The sequence below is a fragment of the Balaenoptera physalus genome (genome assembly GCF_965194825.1).
Source record: "Balaenoptera physalus genome assembly, chromosome: 1".
NCBI classification, from domain to species: Eukaryota; Metazoa; Chordata; class Mammalia; order Artiodactyla; family Balaenopteridae; genus Balaenoptera; species Balaenoptera physalus.
Genome location: NC_138882.1, coordinates 167,442,166 through 167,465,631, shown reverse-complemented (window position 1 = coordinate 167,465,631; position 23,466 = coordinate 167,442,166). Strand labels below are relative to the sequence as shown.

The following is a 23,466-nucleotide window of genomic DNA, read 5'->3' as shown; positions in this document are numbered from 1 at the left end:
AGTGAGTCAGAGCTGCTGGTCCTTCCGTTGGGGGTAACCGCAGAGCATCGTTGCTCCCTGCGCCCCGGCCCAGGTGCGCGAGGTGAGCGCCGTCCCCCATCGGCCCCCCGCCCGGCCCTTCCTCCTCCTCCCCGCAGCCCCGCCGCAGTTCCCTGGAGCCACGGAGTAGGCGATGACACTGCGGGGAGGAGACACTGCTCAAAGGATTGAAGTTTGGGGTTCCCTAGGCGATATTACTCTTTTTTCCCCGGAGTCTAGAAGGGTTTGCCATCTTTTTTGTTACTCCAGTTGAAGATACAACGGGGTGTGTGTTCTTTAATCCGGTAGTGTGTCCCGTAGAGGCACTGGGTGGCCAGCCTTCTCCCTTATGTCTCTCCCTTAGGTAGTTGTGAAGATACATTAAGATAACAGATGAGAATTAAGTTTGAAACGTATTAGTATTAGTGCAACGTCAAATGCAAGATGGAATTTCTTCCATCCCCGAGTTCTCATCTATGTTTGTGGCAGCATGGTACATATAATAGTTCCTGAGGATCTTGGAAATGTCATATCAGCCTGGATCGCTGCTTATGTGAGGAGGTAGATCTTAAAATTGCTGACTATATATATATTTTTTCATTCTATATTCCCTAGAGAATCGGCTGTCATATTCTTGGAAATTTGGAATTTAAGAAAACTGCTTCTCTTCTTGGGAAAAAAATGACAGTCTTGAGAAAAAATTGCATCATGGGCAGTACTTATCTTAAAAAAAGAAAAAGCACTTTTTACGGTCTGTAATTAATTGAAGGACATAAAGTAGGTGTTACATAACGATTTGCTTTCCAAATGATCATATTTGGTATGTTAAATTTGGAAGTATGCTTCATCCAGCCAGTCACAGTTTTATAAATTAATTATGAAAATATTAAGCGGCGGGTGTCTTCTTACTAATAGTACCACAAGTCTCTGAAATTCACATCTCATTTTGCCAATTTGGGAGGCACCTGAATATGAGATAAGAAAAACTTATATGAAAGAAACCAGTGACATAATGATATTAAAGATTTTGTTGACTACGTTAAGGAGTATAATTGTCAAGTAGATGCAAAAAGCCCTTAGGAATTGTAGAGGTGGGCTGGGGAGAAGGGTTTATTACAAGTTTTATTATATGGAATTTTCTCTAATCAGTTTTTACCGTGTCTCTTTTGCATGCTCCTTTTTTTTTTTCACGTCTCCTTAAAAAGGGAAAGGTTTGTCTAGATTGTGAAGAGCTTTAGACTCTCGTTTGTTTATCATTGATTTATAGGTTTCCGAAACTGTCTTGCCTTTGTTTTCCAGTTTTCTAATACACTGTTTAGGGAATGTGATGATTTGGGAGCTATACGTGATTTTTACATAACTGTTCTGTTGTTGAGCCTGGAAAACAAACATGAAAGTTAAACACTTTACTACTTATCCTAAAATTATAAAGATATTTCCAAAATTTTTTAAGGTTCTTTTCTTTTTTGGATTTTTCATGTGAAATTATTCCCAAATATATGGACAACATCTTAGAAAATACTTCTGAAGTCAAACTGCCTAGCCAAGGGGTCCAACTCGCCGAGTACGATTCAGTAAACGCTCCTAAGAATTCTTGAGCTATAGATAAGTTTTAGTTCTTTTTGCATGGGCCGTTGCTCAAATATATACCTATTTAACTGTCCTCACATCTGCGGAGGTATAGTTAGATTTGTCAGCCATATGCTTGGACATAGTGAAACGCAAAGTTTATTCTTCAGTTCAGTTTATACATGATTGACTGTAATTTAATGATGAAGGTAAAGTATAATTTGGCTTAAGATTGTCATAATCAAAAACAAAATTTTCATTCTTCCTGAGATGTGTAATTGTTATGCTGCAAGTGAAATCGAAAGCATAGTTGGGAAAAATGTGCAACTAAGTCTAAAATCAAGAATTTGACAGATACATATTTTGGTTTAAAAAATTTTAGATGCATATTTTCTCTGATAGTCTATTGAGTCAGTGTTGGATGTTGGCTCTCCAATTTTGTTCTAAGTTTTTCTTTTGTGTGGAGATTCTCAGGAATCATCTTATGGCAAAATATTTTAAATTCTAATTGTTAGGTGGATACATAGAAAACTTAAATTTATTTACTTTAGAGGACTAGAGATACAAATTCTACATAATTGTTTCTTGGCAAATCGTTCTTCACTAAAAGTTAATATTTGTCTATTCTTCCCTTTTGCAGGTAATATTTTAAGTGATTTTTTAAGGATGTCCTGTACAATGTAGTGAATTAGTACTGTGTGAACACTGATTTAACCGAAAAGCTGACAGGCACAATTGGTTTTTAAATAATAATAATCAGTAGTTTAGCATGTGTGCCTATGACTCCTTAGTTAGGGGAACTTCTGATGAAACCCTATTTTTTTATGCTTTAATTACAGCTGGACTAAGAGTATATATGTTATATTTTCATTCCAAATAAAGTGGGAATAAAAGAAGCAGAAATGTTCATTAAGATATCAGTTCTCCTGAGTAGCTATTTTTTAGGACTGTACTATTCTAGTCTGTATTTTTAGGTAAAGTCAGACTACTGTTAAGGGCAGAAGGAATTGTACTTACCTACCAATGGAAGAAAAACATTTTCTATTACCTTAAATTAATAATAATGCAAAGTGATTTGACATGTTTGGTAGATGTCTTATACAGTCTTGCAAAAGTGAATAGACAATGTTTCTTAGTTATATTCTTGAATTCCTGTTTGAATGTAGTTGTTTTAGGACTCTGCGTTTCTTTAATAATAAAAATCAAGAAAAGTCATTTGAGAACAACTTCCAAAGGATGTGTGGAAGCTAAATTTGAATGAGGTGGATAAAAGTTGTGGATTCAAAGTACTAAAATATGTAATGCCATTAGGTTTTCAGTTTAGTATGTCTTTAATCCCTTGGGAAATGTTTTTATTGTTATATAGATTTTCTCACTTGTAGATTTTTGTCTTGAAGAAGATAAAATGCTGTTCTGCCTAGAGGGCATGAATTGTAAACATGGAAAAGGTTTTTCTACTTTGTTGTCACTTTTAGCTAGTGTTGCTCTGGAGTGGCCATTATAACTTTTTTTCTAGTATTTACTGCTCTTGACTGGCATTGGGACTTATAAAAATGTGCAAGATTATTTTGATTTTTGTTTTAGAATTTAATTTCTCTGACAGTGATGGAAAGCCCTGAGGGAAAACTGTAAAGGAGGCAAGAAACAACTTTTTTCTTCTAAACAAAGACTTGAAAGTAAAGCGGGAAAAAGAACATCTATGAAACCCTTAAACGTAATTCGATTAACATGATGAAGACTTTAAAAAATTATCCTTGATTTCATCACCCTGATATAACCACTCTTTAAAGTTTTAAACCAATTTCCAAGCTAATAAATGTATTAATTAAAAAAATTTTTTTTAATTAAGTAATTTAGGAAAGTGGTTAAAATGAATGAAACAGTTTCTAAGTGCTACCTTAGCTCTTTCAGAGAATTTTATGTAATAGGTTGATAATTTAGAATTAATTTATATTCTCCAGTGGGAACATTGCATTTGTTTGGTTCTGTAGGCCTGGTCTGAAAGTATGCAAAGAGGCCAGAGGCCCTGTAAAGGGGACATTTCCAGGAAAAGTTCTATGTTGTATATGGAAAAACCCTGGCTCGGGATAGAATTCTTGCCGAATTGTCATAAACTGTTAGATTCTAATTGAATACTACATTGCTTTATATCACAACCATCTTTTTTCACACTGGTTTCCATAGTCTTAAAATAATTGAGGGTCTAAGTGAAAGATGAATTAAATATTATATTTCGTTAATCTAAAAAATTTTTTTCCTCTTATAGTACTTAAAACTAGTATCTTAAGTAATTTACGTGTGGTTTTGTTTTGTTTTGTTTTAATGGATGGGAGGAAAAGGCAAGTGATCTGTTTTCAGGAAGGTAAAGCTAAAAAGATAATTTATTTAAGAATAGTATTCTTTCCAAACCTGTTTAGTCTCGGTTTGTTGTGATGAACAGCATTCACCAGACATTCCTGCTTCTAATTCAGTTGTCTAGGATACTCAATAGACCCTCATTCTTGGCTCATTAACAAAACAGATGTGAGAAAGAATATTGTGTGGTTTTTCAACCATAGTGGTTATGCTGTTAGGATACATGAACAGCCTTTCTGTATTTGGAGTTTCTATAGTTTTCTGCCATTATCTGTGTTTTTAATATTAATGATCTTCTTTGGCTACCCATTGCTTTAAAAAAAAAAAAAAGACTACTGAGATTTAGCAAAATCTTGTTACACACTGATGCTTTCTCTTATATCTTAAATGTGGGCTCTCTGTGGTTTGGTTGCAATAAAAAATTATGTACATTAGTCTGGAATGTTAGTTTAATGAAATAATCTGGAAGAATTCTTTGTTTTAAATCAGCCAGTTATTCCTCCGTTGTTTCTAAATTATCAGGTTCTTGAGAAATCAGAAGATATCTGTAGGATATAGTCATGGGATATTTTTATATTCTTCATTTTTGCAAGAAAGTGTTCTCGGTTGTAGGCTTACATAATACAATTTTTGAGTCATTACCAATATTTGATATTTTAACTGATTTCTAAATCTGACAACAGAAGTTCATTAATATATCTCTGAATTTTAAAAAAGGTTGAAGAATAGATTGCAAAATAGGCTTATATCTTAGCAGTGAAGTCATTTTTTTTGTTTGTTTGAAGAAACTTATAGCTTCTAAATTAGGACTTGCTCTCTATCTGTGTATTTAACATAAAAGTGGCATTCTCTAAAATTACTCAAAATTTTTCTAAATTTTTGTGATCAAAGTTTTTCAAAAGCTACCCAAACTTTAATTATAAAATAAATCTCAAGGCATTTCCATAGTGCGTGGGCGACTTGTTTTCCAGGGGGAAAAATGGCTTTGAAATAATGGTTCCCCACTGTGCATCTGAGAAATTTAACCCCCAACAGTCTGAATGTTCTAGAGTGATTATTTAGCTACAGTGAATATAATAAATGTAATCTGATATAAGTGCATTGTGTTTGTACAGGTTCATTGAATGAATAGGTAGACTTAGTAGATAAGAAGTTACTGAAATCTCATGCTGATGTTTACTAGTTAGCCTTGTGGACTTAGCTAGTAAACAGAGGCATTTAATTATGTCAAATTTTGAGGTCAACACAGTATATTTATTTTTTCAAAACAAAAATAAAAATTTTTTCCTGGTTGTAAAAATGCATGTTTATTATTTTTAAAAAAGCGAACAGTATAGGAAAGTCTAAAACAGAAATGACAATAATATGATCCCATTCTCCAAATAAAACCATTGCTAATTTTTTCTTGTATATCTTCTCAAACGTCCATCCATCTGTCATCATATTGTTTTTAGCCTGCTTTTTCTACTCAGTATTGTATCATGGATAGCTTTCCTTATCATTACTTATATCTATATAGCAATATAGCAATATAATAATTTTTACTGAGTACATAGCATTTAATTTTTTTTTTTTTTTTTTTGGCTGCACTGCGTGGCTTGTGGGATCTTAGTTCCCAGAGCAGGGATTGAACCCGGGCCCTTGGCAGTGAAAGCACGAAGTTCTAACCACTGGACTGCCAGGGAATTCCCGCATTTAATTTTATATTATTAATTAGTGTCATTGATGGTGGATTAGATTTTTTTCCAGTTTTTTATAAAATTATAACTAAAACTTAGGTAATTATCCTAATATATACATCTTTGTATAGTGATCCAGTGATTGCTTTAGGATAAATTCCTAAAAGTAGAATGGTTGAAATGAGGTATCCCATGAATATCAAAGCAAAAGTTCCCAGTGAAAATCCATAATTTGGTAATAGGCTATAGTAATGCTATAGTTGATTCTTATTTATTCATTGCTTATTTTCATCAGTCACATTTACTATAGACTGTAATTTAGCTTTGGACTCACTAGTACATGTTAGATTGTTAGGTCAGTGAACAACACACACATATGCTTTGAAAATGTATGGTTTTTTGTTTGAAGTTTAACATGGTTAGTTGTTATTAGCCAGTACTTGCTATAGCTACTAAAAGAAAAGTTTGAGGTAGAAATTCCAGATAGTGCTTTTTATTTCTGTGTAATTATATTTTCAACTCTAGTGAGCAATATATGTATTTGTTAAATAACTAAAATATGCCTCTCTGGAAGTATAATTTGTTGTATTGACAGAATTATTTCTTCCAATAATTTACATTAAAATATTTTATATACTTAAATTTGATGATTTTATAGTCAATTACAGTAGAGTTCTGTTACATTGCTTATTCATGAAACAGAATTTTGGTTTTTACCAGTTTGTATAAAAAGCATCAGGGAAAATAACAATAATGGAGAAAAAAATCGTCAGTGTAATATAGTGTAGAAAGCATGGGTTTTGGAAACAAATCCTGGCTCTCAAATTAACATGGTAATGATGTGTCATTGTAGGTTCATTGATTGTAACAAATGTACCACTCTGGTGTGGGGATGTTGATAGTCGGGGAGGCTGTGCCTATGTGGGGGCAGGAGGCATATGGGCAGTCTCTACCTTCTGCTCAGTTTTGCTGTGAACCCACAACTGCTCTAAAAAATAAAGTCTATTAAAAAAAATTAATTGTGACTTTGGGCAGTGCTTTTAATCTTCCTGAATCATAGTTTCCTTATCTGTATAATGGTATAGTAAAGAGATTCAGTATGCAAAGGAAATGACAATTCCTCTGTTCCTAATTTTTAAGACATTTTATTATAGAAAATTGAAGATGTATATGCAGAACTGTATAATAAACTCCCATGTATGTACCCATCGCCCATGTCCAGTCATGTCCGTTCTACTTTCCCCTCCCCTGTATTTTCTGAAGCATATTCTAGACATAATAATATTTTATTTATAAATATCTACTAAGTACATCTATAAGAGATATGGGGGACTTCCCTGGTGGTCCAGTGGTTAAGACTCCATGCCTTCACTGCAGGGGGAGCAGGTTCAGTCCCTGGTTGGGGAACCTTGCAAGGTGAAGCCAAAAAAAAACAAAGAGAGAGAGTTATGGACTCTTTAAATAAGCCACAGTACCATTATCACAGCATAAAATAATAGTATAACCCTTTATATCAAATATTAAGTCAGTATTCAAATTTCAACTTGTCTCAGATATTATTCTTTTTTTTTTTTTTGAACAATTTGCCTTTTTAAAATTTATTTCATTTTTGAGTCAGGATCCAGATAAGTTTCCCACATTGTGAATGATTGATATGTCTTTTAAGTGCCTCTTAATTTGTAAGTTTTCTATCCTCTTTCCCCCTACAGTTTATGGATTGTTTGTCCTTTTAGACTTTCTCACAGTCTGGATTTTGCTGGTTCCATCTTCATGGTGTAATTTAACGTGTTTCTCTAAATTTACTGTAAACTGCTAGGACCAAAAAGCTTGATCAGATTCAAGGCATGTGGGATCTTAGTTCCCCGTCCAACCAGGGATCGAACCCCCATCCCGTGCAGTGGAAGTGTGGAGTCTTAACCACAGGACCACCAGGGAAGTCCCCTCAGGGTATTCTTTTTGAACTTAACTGCAGTCAGGTTTTTGTCCCTAGAACTTCACTGAAATTGCTTTTATCAAAGTCAACAAAGAATTTGTTAAACCCAGTAGTCAGTTCCCAAATCTTAATTTTATTTGTCTCTTCAACTTCATTTGATTACTTTGCTTCCTTCTGGACATTCCTTTTCCACTTGGCTTCCTGGCTACCGCATTCTCCAGGTCCTCCTCCAACCTTATTGGCTATCACTTTTCTGCTTCCTTTGCTGTTTCATCTTCATCTCCCCAATTTCTAAACATTGGGAGTTTCCCAGAGCTTATTAGTAGTATTCTGTATCCTGCCACAGTCTGGGTGATCTCCTCTGGTCCAGTGGTTTCAAATATCACTAATATGCCAAGGACACTCATAGCTACATCTCCAGCCTGGACCTCTCCCTTGAACTCCACACCCATCTAACTGCCTACTAGATGCCTACTTGTACAGAAACCTTAACGTTAACATGTCCTAAGAATCCTCTTGATTTCTTCTCAAAGCTTTCTATTATTCCTGAGTCTTTCCTGTCTCAGTAAGTGCATTTCCAATTCTTTTAGTTGCTTAGACCGAAAAGCTTTGAGAGCTCTTTTCTCTCATACCCCACACCTAATCCATTAGCAGTTCCCATTAGGTCTACCGTGTAAATATTTTCCACATTGACCTCATTCCCATAGCTGCTACCACCCCTGCCCTAGCCAACATTATCTTTTGCCTGGAAAGTCGACTGGCCTACTAACTGGTCTCCCTGCTTGTACTTTTACATATAATTTTTCATACAGCAGCTAGAGTGATTGTTTTTAAAAAGTTTAAGTCAGATCATAATGCTTCTTGATTCAGAACCCTTTGTTGGTTTCTCATGTCTCAGAATAAAATCCAAAGACCTCATCATGGCTTGCAAATCCTATAAGATCTGATCTCCCAGTATCTTTCTGACCTCATCTCCTACCGTTCTCTCTGCTCCAGGCACAGTGGTCTCCTTGCTATTCATCAAACACCAAGCAAACTTCTGCTTTTTCCTTTATACTTGATTTTTCCTTGCCTGGAATGCTCTTTCAGCTGTCTACATGACTTTTTCTTTCACTTCTGTTTTCTGCCTACTTGTCACCTTTTCAAAGAGGTCTTCTTTGACAAACCTATCTAATATGGCTAACTACCTCCTCCCCCCACCCCACACACACATTTTCTATCCCCGTAACCTATCTTATTATTTTTTTTTAATAAATTTATTTATTTTTATTTTTGGCTGCATTGGGTCTTTGTTGCTGTGCGTGGGCTAAACGGCGAGCGGGGGCTACTCTTCATTGCGGTGCCCGTGCTTCTCATTGGGTGGCTTCTCTTGTTGCAGAGCACGGGCTCTAGGTGTGCGGGCTTCAGTAGTTATGGCACGCGGGCTCAGTAGTTGTGGCTCGTGGGCTCTAGAGCGCAGGCTCAGTAGTTGTGGCGCACAGGCTTAGTTGCTCTGCGGCATGTGGGATCTTCCCAGAGCAGGGCTCGAACCCGTGTCCCCTGCATTGGCAGGTGGATTCTTAACCACTGTGCCACCAGGGAAGCCCTAACCTATCTTATTGTTTTATAGCAGTTATTTCTACCTAATTGGCAAAAAAGAAATACAATATAATCTGCCCCACACCCCTATAAAACCTTCATGAGGACCAGGTCCTTATTGTTATTATTAAAATTATTATTCACTTGAACAATGTTTGGCACTTAGGATACAGTAAATATTTGTTGAACACATTTACGAGTCAATGAATGGATGACTTAATGAATGATAGACTTTCAGCACATGTTAGTTTGTAGTAGTATAGTGTACTGATTAAAAGCCCAGGCTCTGGGCTTCCCTGGTGGCGCAGTGGTTGAGAATCTGCCTGCCAATGCAGGGGACATGGGTTCGAGCCCTGGTCTGGGAAGATCCCACATGCCGCGGAGCAACTGGGCCCGTGGGCCACAACTACTGAGCCTGAGCGTCGTCTGGAGCCTCTGCTCCGCAACAAGAGAGGCCGCGATAGTGAGAGGCCCGCGCACTGCGATGAAGAGTGGCCCCCACTCGCCGCAACTGGAGAAAGCCCTCACACAGAAACGAAGACCCAACACAGCCAAAAATAAACATAATAAATAAATAATAAATAAAAATTTTAAAAAAAAGCCCAGGCTCTGAAATCAGACTGCCTATTTGCAAATCCTAGCTTTGCCACTTTCTGTGAACATGTTTTTTAATCTCCTTGTGCTTCAGTTTCCTCAGTATAATATAGTACCTGCCTCAAAAGTTATGTTGTAAGAAATCACCAAATGTATATCAGATATATAATACTCAATACATGTTAGCTGTTGTTGTTGTAATTTTGGGATATCCCCGAGTATATTGTGAACTACTTAAGCAAAGTAACTGACTTATTAATTAATCCATGTATCTATAAAACCTCGAACATAATAATGGTTCAATAAATAGAATAGATAAATGACTTTTTATGTTTTTGATTTTTAAAAAATTGTCTATGGGGGCAGTGAATTTCAGAAGAGAATGGGGGTTATAGAAAAATAAAACATTATTATTATTAAGCCAATCTTGATAGTCATCACATGTAAATAAAACAGCAGAAAGTTATTTTTTTGAATACATAAAAGGTTTTTAAAAATTGTAATGCCTAATGCTAGAGAGGGCATAGGAGAGAAATCTGGTGATAGTAATGCATTCATATGCCAGTTTGGTAGTAAATACCAAGAGTCAGAAACATGTTTCTGTTCCTATCCTTTGACGTGGTAGGTCTATTTTTGAAATTTATCTGAAGGAAAAAATTCTATATGCCACTTTCCCTCTCTGGCTCCCCCAAGTAAAACAGTAGGTGCTTGATGCAGAGAAATTCACTTAGCATAGTTGTGTGAAATGTTGTAGCTGTTTATTTGTATTAATATTTATTGAAGAGCTACTACTTTTTTTAATGGCTTCTGTGCCAGGCACATCTAGAATGTATAGGTCATTTTATCTCATTTTTAAAATAAGGTAACTGAATGTACCTCAACATAAGACAGGCCATATATGACAAAGCCCACAGATAGTATCATACTCAGTGGTGAAAAGCTGAAAGCTTTTCCTCTGAGATCAGGAGCAAGACAAGAAACCTCCTCTCAACACTTTTATTCAAATAGTGCTGGAAGTCCTAGCCAGAACAGTTAGGCAAGAAAAAGAAAGAAAAAGCATCTGAATTGGAATGGAAGGAGTAAAATTGTCTCTATTTGCAGATGACATGCTATTATATATAGAAAACCCTAAAGACTGCATGAAAAACTGTTAGAAGTAATAAATGAATTTAGTAGAGTTGTGGGATACAAAATCAATATACAAAATCTATTGCATTTCGGGACTTCCCTGGTGGTCCAGTGGTTAAGAATCCGCCTTCCAGTGCAGGGGACGCAGGTTTGATCCCTGGTCGGGGAACTAAGATCCCACATACCGTGGGGCACCTGAGCCTGCGCACCACAACTACTGAGTCCGTGTGCTCTAACACCCACGCGCCACAACTAGAGAGCCCACGTGCTGCAACTACTGAGTCCACATGCTCTGGAGCCTGCATGCCACAACTAGAGAAGCCCACGCAACATAACAAAAGATCCCACATGCCTCAACGAAGATCCCACGTGCTGCAACTAAGACCCGATGCAGCCAAATAAATAAATAAATAAATAAATTTATAACAAAAAAGCCAAAATCTACTGCATTTCTATACACTAAAAACTAAATATCAAAAAGATAAATTTTTTAAAAGTCCCATTTACGGTAGCATCAAAAAAAATAAAATGCTTATGAATAAATTTAACCAAGAAAGTCAAAGATCTACACATTGAAAACTATAAGACATTGATGAAAGAAATCAAAGAAGACACACTATATGGAAAGATATCCTGTGCACATGGATTGGAAGAATTAATATTGTTTAAATGTCCACACTACCCGAAGTGATCTACAGATTCAGTGCAGTCCCTATCAAAATTGCAATGGCAAAAAAAAAAAGAAAAAAATTGCAGTGGCATTTTCTACAGAAATAGAAAAAACAATCCTAAAATTTATGTGGAACCACAAAAGACCCCCTATAGCTAAAGCAGTCTTGAGAAAGATGAACAAAGATGAACAAAGAAAACTTCCTGATTTCAAACTATATTATAAAGTTATGTCAAAACAATGTGGTATTGGCATAAAAATAGGCACATAGATCAATGTGAGCCCAGAAATAAACCCATGCATGTATGGTCAGTTAGTTTTTGACAAAGGAGCAAAGACTATACAGTGGGGAAAGGATAGTCTCTTCAGTAAATGGTGTTGGGCAAACTGGATAGCCATATGCAAAAGAATGGAACTAGACCCCAACTTATGCCATATATAAAAATTAAAATGGATCAAAGGCTTTAACAGAAGACCTGAAACCATAAAACTCCTAGAAGAAAACATAGCACGTGAGCTCCTTGACATTGGTCTTGGCAATGCTTTTTTAAATTTAATACCAAAAGCAAAGGCAACAAAAGCAAAAATAAACAGGTGAGACTGCATCAAACTAAAAAGCTTCTGCTCAGCAAAGGAAACCATTGACAAAATTAAAAGGAAACTTATAGAATGGGAGAAAATATTTGCAAACCACATACCTGATAAAGGGTTGCTATCCAAAATATACAAGAAACTCTTACAACTCAGTAGCAAAAAAACCAACTCAATTAAAAAATGGGCAAAAGGCGGAGCAGCTAAGCCTGTGCACCACAACTACTGAGCCTGCACTCTAGAGCCCACGAACCACAACTACTGAGCCCACGTGCCACAACTACTAAAGCCCACTCGCCTAGAGCCTGAGCTCTGCAACAAGAGAAGCCACTGCAATGAGAAGCCCGCTCACCACAACGAAGAGTAGCCCCCGCTCGCCGCAAGTAGAGAAAGCCCACACAGCAACGAAGACCCAACAACGAAGACCCAATGCAGCCATAAATAAATAGATAGCTAGATAGATAAATTTATTAAAAATATAAAATGGGGGCTTCCCTGGTGGCGCAGTGGTTGAGAATCTGCCTGCCAATGCAGGGGACACGGGTTCGAGCCCTGGTCTGGGAAGATCCCACATGCCGCGGAGCAACTAGGCCCGTGAGCCACAACTACTGAGCCTGTGCGTCTGGAGCCTGTGCTCCGCAACAAGAAAGGCCGCGATAGTGAGAGGCCCGCGCACCGCGATGAAGAATGGCCCCCGCTTGCCACAACTAGAGAAAGCCCTCGCACAGAAACGAAGACACAACACAGCGAAAAATAAATAAATAGATTAAAAATAACAACAACAACAAAAAGATAAAGGACTTAAAAAGTAATTATAAAATATATATATATATATATATATATATATAAAATGGGCAAAGGACCTGAATAGACATTTTTCCAAAGAAGACATACAAATGGCCAACTGGTACATAAAAGGTGCTCAACATCACCAGTCATCATGGAAATGCAAATCAAAACCACAGTGAGATATAACCTCATACCTGTTAGGATGACTTTTATCAAAAAGACAAAATGATAAATGCTGGTGTGAGTGTGGAGAAAAGAGAAGCCTTATACACTGTTGGTGGGAACATAAACTGGTACAGCCACGATGGAAAACTGTATGGAGGTTCCTCAAGAAACTAAAAATAGAGCTACCATATGTTCATTTACCAGGGGGGAAGGGTGGAGGGGAGAGATAGATTGGGAGTTTGGGATTGACATGTACACACTGCTGTGTTTAAAATAGATAACCAACAGGACCTACTGTATAGCACAGGGACCTCGGCGCAATATTCTGTAATAACCTAGATGGGGAAAGAATTTGAAAAAAATAGACAAATGTATATGTATAACTGAATCACTTTACTGTTCACGTGAAGCTAACACAACATTATTAATCAACTATACTCCAATATTAAAAAAAAAAAAAAAAGAATAGGGCTACCGTATATTCCAGCAATCCCACTTCTGGGTATATATCTGAAGGAAACGAAACCATTATCTTGAAGAGATATCTGTACTCTAACGTTCATTGCAGCATTCACAATAGCCAAGGTATGGAGACTATCTTAAGTATCCATCAGCGGATGAATGAATTAAGAAAATGTGATATGTGTATACACACACACACACACACACACACACATATATACACATAGTGAATATTACTCAACCTTAAAAAAAGAAGGGAATCCTGTTATTTCTGACAACATGGATGAGCCTGGAGGACACTATGCTAAGTATAATAAGACAAAGACAAATACTACATGGTATCACTTACATGTGGAATCTAAAAAAAAAAAGTCAAACTCAGAAGCAGTAGAAAAATGGTTGCCAGGGAGTGGGGGAAATACGGAAAGGTTGGTACAAGGGTACAAACTTTGAACTATAAGATAAACAAGGTCTGAGGATCTAATGTATAATATAGTGACTATAGTTGATAATACTCTGTTGTATAATTGAAATTTGCTGAGAGAGTAGAACTTAAATGTTCTAAGTCCCCCCTCATCCCCCAAAAAAGGTAAATATGTGGAGTGATGAATGAGTTAATTAACTTGATGGGGAGAATCTTCACAATGCACAGGTATGTCAAATCATTGTGTTGTGCAGTCTAAATATCATTGAAAAAAATACACTACCAAATGTAAAATAGATAGCTAGTGGGAAGCAGCCGCATAGCACAGGGAGATCAGCTTGGTGCTTTGTGACCACCTAGAGGGGTGGGATAGGGAGGGTGGGAGGGAGACGCAAGAGGGAGGAGATATGGGGATACATGTGTACGTATAGCTGATTCACTTTGTTATAAAGCAGAAACTAACACACCATTGTAAAGCAGTTATACTCCAATAAAGATGTTAAAAAAAAAAAAAGATCCCACATATAAATGAAAATAATAATAATAATAGGCAACTGAGTCTTAGAGGCTGTGACTTTCCCCTGGTCATTAGATCTGGAATTTGAACTCGGGTTTGAGACCATACTTCAGTTGAAGTAATTAACATAATTACTCTTTTTATCAGTTGAGTTTTAGTTGCAAATAACAGAAATCCAACTGAAACTAATTTAAGCAAAAGGGGTTTATTGGCTTATGGAATCCAAGGCAGGTTGAATAGGAAGAACAGGTTTGCAGCTGAGCTTGCATCTGGAGCAGGTGGAACTAGTAACTCATGGTATCAGACTACTCCATCTCTTATTTTGATTTCTCTCTATTTGTAGCTCTCTACATGTAGCTTCCATTTCCTCTCACTGTTGATTGGCTTTTTCTACACATCAGAACACCTGATCTCTAACAGCTATTATATCTCACAGCTTTAGTCCCTGAAGAGGAAATACCTGATTGTTGTTTAGGTCCCAAGTTAAAACAAAAAAAAAAGTCCCAGGGAAAAGTCTCATTACTTTCTCTTGGTTCTGGTGTCCATCCCTAGACCAGTCAGTTGTGGTGTCAGATTCACGTAAGAACATATCAATTGCTGGTATTCATATAGTACTTGAGAGAGTGTATAGTTTTCAAGAGAATAGCCAGTAGGTGGAGGAAAAGGGTGGGGTTGTGTTTAGCATACCATCCTGTGAATATCCACTACAACTGCTTATGTTTCACTATTTATAATAGTGAAACATTGGAAGCAAGCTAAATATTCTTGAGTGGAACCTGTTCAGTTTTAGTTCATCAACTTAATGTATTATTACATAACCATTAAAATTATGATTATGAAGACCTTAGTAATACAGATATGCTTATGATGCTATGTTAAGTGGGAACAGAATATAACATTTTATATATATACGGTGTGTTTGCTACTATGAAACTTGAAAATATAGTGGAAGGGATTCAGATTACTCAAACAAATTTATGAGGTAGTATGACAGAGGGTCACTGTGCTCCACAGTCTGGTCCCTAGCTTTGCAGATCCTGATGCTTGTTTTTTTCAGGCATCCAGAGCTGATCATCACCTTGAGGGACTGATTGATGCTAACCAAGTTCACAAGAAACTAATATATAAATCATAATGCCAATTTAATCATTTACAAAGAAAAATACTATTTCCAGAGCATAAAGAAGATTCATGTTGACTAGTCAGCGACTTATCTCCCTCCGGCCGTCTATATGGGTATACAGACAATAATCAGAAGGTTGCTCTGTAATCGTGGAATCCGAACAAGGGACTTAATATGATGTGCTCTTTAGTGTTAGGGATAGAAATATGAGTCACTCATAAACTCTGTCCTCAGATCACTCAATTTGTATGAAAATGCAGGTAGTTAAATAGCTATAGAATTTTCTCCATGTAGAGTAGACAGATTATTTTATTAGGCTCAGAACTTCCACTAAAGAAAACTAAAAAATCTGGATAAGATGGAACAAAATGCCTTCTTAAGAGCATGGAATAATTAAGAATAGGTTACTGAAAATCAGACATTCTGTATCACAACCACTAGTTGGGAGACTATTTCCCTTTATTTATTTTTATAAATTTATTTTATTTATTTATTTTTGGGCTTCGTTGGGTCTTCTTCGCTGCGCATGGGCTTTCTCTAGTTGCGGCGAGCAGGGGCTACTCTTTGCGCGGGCTTCTCATTGCGGTGGCTTCTGTTGAGGATTATGGGCTCTAGGTGCGTGGGCTTCAGTAGTTGTGGCACGCGGGCTCAGTAGTTGTGGCGCATGGGCTTAGTTGTTCCGAGGCAGGTGGGATCTTCCCAGACCAGGGATCAAACCCGTGTCCCCTGCATTGGCAGGCGGATTCTTAACCACTGCGCCACCAGGGAAGTCCCCCCTGAGTTAATTTTTGAAAAAAGTTTTAGGTCTGTGTCTGGATTCTTTTTTTTTTTTTTTTTCCCCTTTAGCATGTGGATATCCATCCACTTGTTCATCAGCACCATTGCTTGAAAAGACTGTCCTTTTTCCATTGAATTGCCTTTGCTCCTTTGTCAAAGATCAGTTGACTGTGTGGTTCAATTTTAGGGCTATGTATTCCTCTGATGTGTTTTTCTCTTCTTTGACGAAAACCCACGCTGTCGCGATTATTGTAGCCTTATACATTAGCACCAAAAAAAGAAAAGAAAGAAGTACTTAGGTATAAATCTAACAAAATACATACGAGATCTATGTGAGGAAAACTACAAAACTCTGATTTAAAAAAATCAAAGAAATCAAAGAAAATCTAAATAAATAGAGATATTTTATTATACATGGATAGGAAGACTCAGTATAAAGATGTCAGCTCTTCTCAACTTGATTTATATACTTAGCACAATTCCAAACAAAATCCCAGCAAGTTATTTTGTGGATATTGACAAACTGATTGTAAAGTTTATACGGAAAGGCAAAATACCCAGAACAGCTACATGATATTAAAGGAGATGAAAGTCAGAGAACTGATTGACAGTACCTGATTTCAAAACTTACTGTAAAATATCATAATCGAGGCAGTGTATTATTGACAAAAGGATAAACAAATATATCAATGGAACAAAATAGAGAGCACAGCAGAATGGGTTCCAATCCCAGTTCTGCTACTTACTAGCTATGAAATTTTAGGCAAATCATTTCAGTTTTCCTCATCTATAAAATCATTATGAAGTTTGGGGTTCCATTTGTTTATTTTTGCTTTTATTTCTATTGCCTTGGGAGACTGACCTAAGAAAACGTTGGTATGATTTATAATCAAACTTATAAGGTTTTGCACAGCAAAGGAAACCATAAACAAAATGAAAAGGCATCCTACGGACTGGGAGAAAAATATTTGCAAGTGATGCGACCAACAAGGGCTTAATTTCCAAAATATACAAACAGCTCCTACAATTCAATGACCAAAAAAAACCAAACAACCCACTAAAAAAAGTGGGCAGAAGACCTAAATAGACATTTCTCCAAAGAAGACATAAAGATGGCCAACAGGAACATGAAAAGATGTTCCACATCGCTAATTATTGGAAAAATGAAAATCAAAACTACAGTGAGGAAAAAAAAAAAAAAACTACAGTGAGGTATCACTGTCAGAATGACCATCATCAAATCTATAAATAATAAATGCTGGAGAGTGTGTGGAGAAAAAGGAACCCTCCTACACTGTTGGTGGGAATGTAAATTGGTGCAGCTACTATGGAAAACAGTATGGAGGTTCCTCAAAAAACTAAAAATAGAGTTGCCATATGATCCAGCAATCCCACTCCTGGGCATATACCCAGACAAAACTGTAATTCGAAAAGCTACATGCACCCCTATGTTCATAGCAGCCCTATTTACAATAGCCAAGACATGGAAACAGCCTAAATGTCCATCAACAGATGAATGGATAAAGAAGATGTGGTATATGTACACAATGGAATATTACTCAGCCATTAAAAAGAATAAAATAATGCCATTTGCAGCAACATGGATGGACCTAGAGATTATCATACTAAGCGAAATAAGTCAGAAAGAGAAAGACAAATACCATATGATATCACTTATATGTGGAACCTAAAGTACGACACAAATGAACATATCTATGAAACAGAAACAGACTACAGACAGAACAGATTTGTGCTTGCCAAGGGAGAGGCGGGGTTGGGGAGGGAAGGACTGGGAGTTTGGGATTAGAAGATGTAAACTATTATATATCGGATGGATAAACAACAAGGTCCTACTGTATAGCACAGGGAACTATATTCAATATCCTGTGATAAACCATATTGGAAAAGAATATGAAAAAGAATATATATGTATAACTGAGTCACTTTGCTGTACAGCAGAAATTAAACACAACAATGTAAATCAACTATACTTCAATAGATTAAAAAAAAATTATTACAAGGTTTGGTAAGAGCTTGATAAATTTTATCTGTTGTTCATGTTCTGATTTTATCCTGACAGGATTCATAAGAAAGAGGCAGATTAGGTATTATTTCCATTTTATAGATCAGGAAATAGAATTTCAGGGCTATTAATATTTAACAAAGGTCAAGTGGTTAGATAAATGGCAGAGCCAGAACTATGACCTAGTCTAGAATTACTCATTATTACCTATCTCAGTTTAGGATAGCAGGAAAGATTATGCCCTCAGAAAAGATCTTACAAATATATGAAAACAAAATTTAAAAATAAGTGATGCAGGTAGCACTTTAATCCACAGTGAAGAAAAGTTGTTAATTATCTTTTTTCCTATTCTCTGGAAGAATTTGTTTAAGATTAGTATTATTTCTTTCCTTAAATGTTTGGTATAATTCTCTAGTGAAGCCATCTGGATCTGGAATTTTATAGTGTGTGCATGTGTGTGAATATTTAATTTTTTCAAATAGTTACAGGACTTTTCAGATATTTTAAATGTAAATTCATTTAGATAATAGTTACTAATTTACTAACTGAATTTATTGTTTGAAGTTTGTTTAACAAAGCTACAACATTTTGAGCTTCAAAAACTTAATGCTAGATATCACCTAGGGTTTGTTTTTTTCTTAACTGTGATAAAATATATATAACATTAAATTTGCTATCTTAGCAATTTTTAAGTGTACAATTTAGTAGTATTTAAGTACATTCACATTGTTGTGCAACCAATCGCCAGAACTCTTCTCATTTTGCAAAACTGAAACTATACTCATTAAGCCATAATTCCTTTTTCTACCTTTTCCCCCAGCCCCTGGCAACCGCCCTTCTGCTTTGTCTCTATGAATATGACTACTCTAGGTATTAATAAGTGGAATCATACAGTGTCTTTTTGTGACTGGCTTATTTCACTTAGCATGACCTCTACAAGTTTCATCTGTTGTAGCATGTGTCAGAATTTCCTTCCTTTTTAAGGCTGATTGATGTCCCATTATAGGTATATACCAGATTTTCTTTATCCATTCATGCATCAGTGGACACTTAGGTTGCTTCCACCTTTCGTCTATTGTGAATAGTACTGCTATGAGCATAGGTGTATAATTATCTTTTCAATACCCTGCTTTCAATTCTTTTGGGTTTATACCCAGAAGTAGATCATGGATCTACTGGATCGTATGGTAATTCTATTTTTAATGTTTTGAGGAACCACTGTACTGTTTTCCAAAACAGCTGCACCATTTTACATTTTATTTTGTTTGAAAAGAGAACTTTTCAAATTTTATATGCTTTTGTGTACCAGTAAGCTGTATCTTTCTAGGACTTAGTCTATTTCATCAAACTTTCAAATTTATTAACAATGTTTGTAATGTCTTCTGTATCTGTAGTGATACTGATACTTTTTTTTCCGTTTATATTGGTTACTTAAGCCTTTTTTTCTTCTGTTATAAAAATCACTGGAATTTATCAATTTTAGTTATCTTTTCCAATAATTGATTTTGTGCTTTGTTGATCCTTTTTATTGCATATTGTTTTTTATTTTGTTTATTTGCTCTTACCCTTCTTTAAGTTTACTTTGCTATTGGTTGCATACTTTTTAGATACAATTTGTGCTTTGTTTATGCTCACCTGGGTTTGTGTGCTCCTTTCTACCCCTTCCAAGACAATTTTCCAGAGGTACCCAGTTTTTGTTTCTTTTTATGTTTGTTTTAATGAGGAAAGTAAAGTGGGGTGAAAGAAATTGGTGTTAGAAACGATGTCATCTTTCAGCACTAGGCTTCAAGCATTATCAACTGTACTTAAAATTCTAACTTACTCTGGTTGACAGGATTATTAAATGCAGCCTGTAAGAGTGTTTCTCTCTTTTTTTTCCCCTTTCCTGGCAGGACCCGTTGGGGCCCAGCCCCTACTCATGGTGCCCAGAAGACCTGGCTATGGCACCATGGGCAAACCCATTAAATTGCTGGCTAACTGTTTTCAAGTTGAAATTCCAAAGATCGATGTCTACCTCTATGAGGTAGATATTAAACCAGACAAGTGTCCTAGGAGAGTGAACAGGTAAGAATTCAGAGATCTTTTGCTTTTGGTATTTGTCTTTGCTTTAGAAATTATGTTTATCTTGTGTATCTAAATAGCAATGATAATGTCTAACAGTTTGACCAAGAACAGATGGTAATTTGCTTTGAAATTGACTGTACTTCAGAGGTGTGATGATGGGAAAAATCTACAAACAGCCTTGAAATTTTTCCATTATAACGTAAATTCATATGTTTTCTCTGTGATAATAAAAAAGGTGCAAGTCATTTTTATGTGCTCTTGAAATCAGACTGAGCATTTTTTCCTTTGCTATTAGGTAATATTTATTGGTGCTTTCTTTTTTCTCCCCACCCCACCTCGACCTTATTTACCCCTTTCGTGATGTTCCCTTTAAGATGATGGTGGTTGTCATGGTTTCATGCCTTCTGTTCTCCTGATCCTCAACTCCTAACTGTTCCCTACTCTTTTATAGGAACAAGTATATATGATATAGAAAGATTTATCAATCTGCTTTCAATAAGCTTCTTTCACTTCCCCCAAATACTATGGATATGGATGTGGTTTAGATGATACAGGAACAGAAAAGGAATTTATGATGTGGCGTACACCACAAAGGAGGGTTTAAAAAAAAAGAAAGACTTATGGACAAAACATTTAGAAAACAATGATGTTCAACTTGGTTTAGTGAGCCTAAGCCAGGCTTAAGGTGGAGGTTCTGGTCAGGTACTACAATAAGCTACCATCTATGAGTACATGACTTCCTAATCTTGCTGTAGCCTCCACCTCTTTCCTGAGCTTCAGACTTGACACCTGAATATCTATAAAGTGCTTCAAACACAGGTCAAAACAACTTATTCTCTCAATCCCCATCCCCACACTCCGCTCATACTACTATATTCTTTTCCTCTACCTAAATTCCCAAACTAGACCTTCTTTTTCCTCCTGTTGGTTATCAAGTCCTATTGCTTCTGTTTCAAAAATTATTCCCTAATTTGGCCCCTCTCCATCCATACTGCTACCACCTTGGTTTCAGACCCTTATTTGTTATCTAGACTATTATAATGATCTTCAAATTGGTCTCCCCTAACATTTCTTTCTCTCCCCATTCTCGTTAAGTATCCATACTTCTGGCGTAGTTATTCTTTTAAATAAGAAATCTGATTATATCACTCCCCTACTTTAAAATGTATTCAGCTCCCTATTGCCTACAGAATAACATCCCAAATTTACTATAGCAAACCTTTCTTAGTTTGGCTCTAACCTTTATCTTTTTTCATATTCTGCAACTCCTACCTGGAATGCCCTCTCTGCCCTTACCTATCTGGCGAACTTCTATTATTTTTCAGGACAAACATTTTGAACTCCATAGTCAGACGGTAGTTCATTCTTTTTTTCTTTTTCACAAATCATATTTGACAGTTTATTAACCAGTGGAGTATATTGCACAACAAATTACCTCACATCTTTCAGGAAGAAAAACAACTAAATTTGAAAAGTAAAGACATCACCCACTGAATTCGGACACAGTTAAAATGTGCTTTAAATATTTCTTTGGGAGAAGGGACACAACACTTCTACTCAATTAAGAGAAACATATGTACAGTCCAGGTCTTTTATTTTCTTTACACCCATCATGCCATGAATTCATAGGTAATGGGCTCCAACAGTTCAGGCTCCTTTCCACTGGTTCTCACGAAGTGTGCTTCTCTGGGTGGAGCAGGCTGGCGCTTCAGCTGAACCCAAGTACCTTTCTCTTTGGCTTCCTTCTTTTTCTGATCGTTTTCCTTCACACATTTCAGGAAGCTATCTTGGCTTTTAGAGTGCTTAATGTGCTTGATAGGCACATTAATTCTCTTGGCAAGAATCTTGCCCTTAACTTGTTTGTTTACAACGATGCCAACATTGTGCTAGGTAACACTGTAGACTCTTCCAGTTTTGCCATGGTAACATTTGTGGGGCATTCCTTATGGAACAGTGCCCATTCGCTTGATATCTACAATATCACTTTCTTCTTGATTCGCATGTATGTGGCCAAAGGAACAACTCCGTGTTTTCTAAAAGGCCTAGAGAACATATAGCAAGTACCCCTCCTCCTTCCCTTTGTGTTGGTCATTTTGATGAATTGTTGGAAGATGGTGGTTCCAGCCGAAAGGCCAGATGGTAGTTCATTCTACTATGACCTTGTAGTACTTGGTTGGTGTACACTTTCGTTACAGTATTTTTAGTGCGTTATTTGTTACCCTCTTCTCTCAGTATAACCTCTTCGTGAAAAGTAATATTCTTTATCATCTTTGTAGCCCTGATCTTAGCTCAATGATTGACACATAATAAATACTCAGTAAAATGAATGAAATGCTTATAAAAGTAAAATGGGATGAGTGTGTTGGTGGGAGACAGGAAAGAGAACTGGACATTATAGAGGGCTTTGTATGCCTACATATGGATTTTCAGTGCCCTACCCTTCTCTCCTAGGATATATAGGTTAGTCTTTATGTTAGTGTCCTTCTCTTTTGTCTGTCTTTGGGCTTACAGGGACCAACTGTCTCATGCTGCACTATCAAATTCCCTTTTTCTTGTTTCTCAGAACTGGGGTGTTAATGTGTAAATTTGAATGAAGGATAATTCTGACCTTTCTGGTAGATGTTTACATTTTTAAAAGGCATTTATTAACCTAAGGAAATCTCTTAACTGATAGAATGTCTAAGACAGATATTTCTTAGCTGAATTCCTTATTATTGCCTCTCCACCTTGCCCTGCCTGAAAAAATTGCCCCTAACTTTAGCAGTATATAGTGAAGAATTCTTATACGTTATTTATTGAATAGGAAAATTATATGATGAAAATGTTAGAAAAACAAAATCACTTGAAGACAAAATGGGATGGAATTGAGGAAGTGGTAGGAGTTGGAGGCTTGGGACTTAGAAGGATGTCAATTGAAGTTTTTTTTAGTATTTCAGATGAGTTATGAGGGACTAGGGCATTGGCAATAACGTTGGGTAAAAAAGAACAAAATTGTTTATTAGATTTG

General features: G+C 36.4%; 1 protein-coding gene, 1 long non-coding RNA gene and 1 pseudogene across 4 annotated transcripts in view; 2 read left to right on the top strand and 1 right to left on the bottom strand.

The window, feature by feature from the left end:
- The window catches only part of AGO3 (argonaute RISC catalytic component 3), a 137,542-nt gene that overhangs the window by 10,272 nt on the left and 103,804 nt on the right, over nt 1–23,466 (top strand). For both annotated transcript variants that reach the window (XM_082415770.1, XM_082415771.1), the window contains exon 2: nt 20,288–20,459. In XM_082415770.1, coding sequence (XP_082271896.1) covers nt 20,288–20,459 — 172 coding nt within the window. The remainder of the gene's footprint in view (nt 1–20,287; nt 20,460–23,466) is intronic.
- Nucleotides 4–11,667, top strand: LOC309639275. Its single transcript, XR_014251570.1, has 2 exons — nt 4–9,415; nt 9,739–11,667. It is a non-coding gene; the product is annotated as an uncharacterized lncRNA (long non-coding RNA).
- Nucleotides 21,994–22,566, bottom strand: LOC309639247 (large ribosomal subunit protein eL21 pseudogene; annotated as a pseudogene). Its single transcript has one exon. The product of its transcript is annotated as a large ribosomal subunit protein eL21 pseudogene (transcript).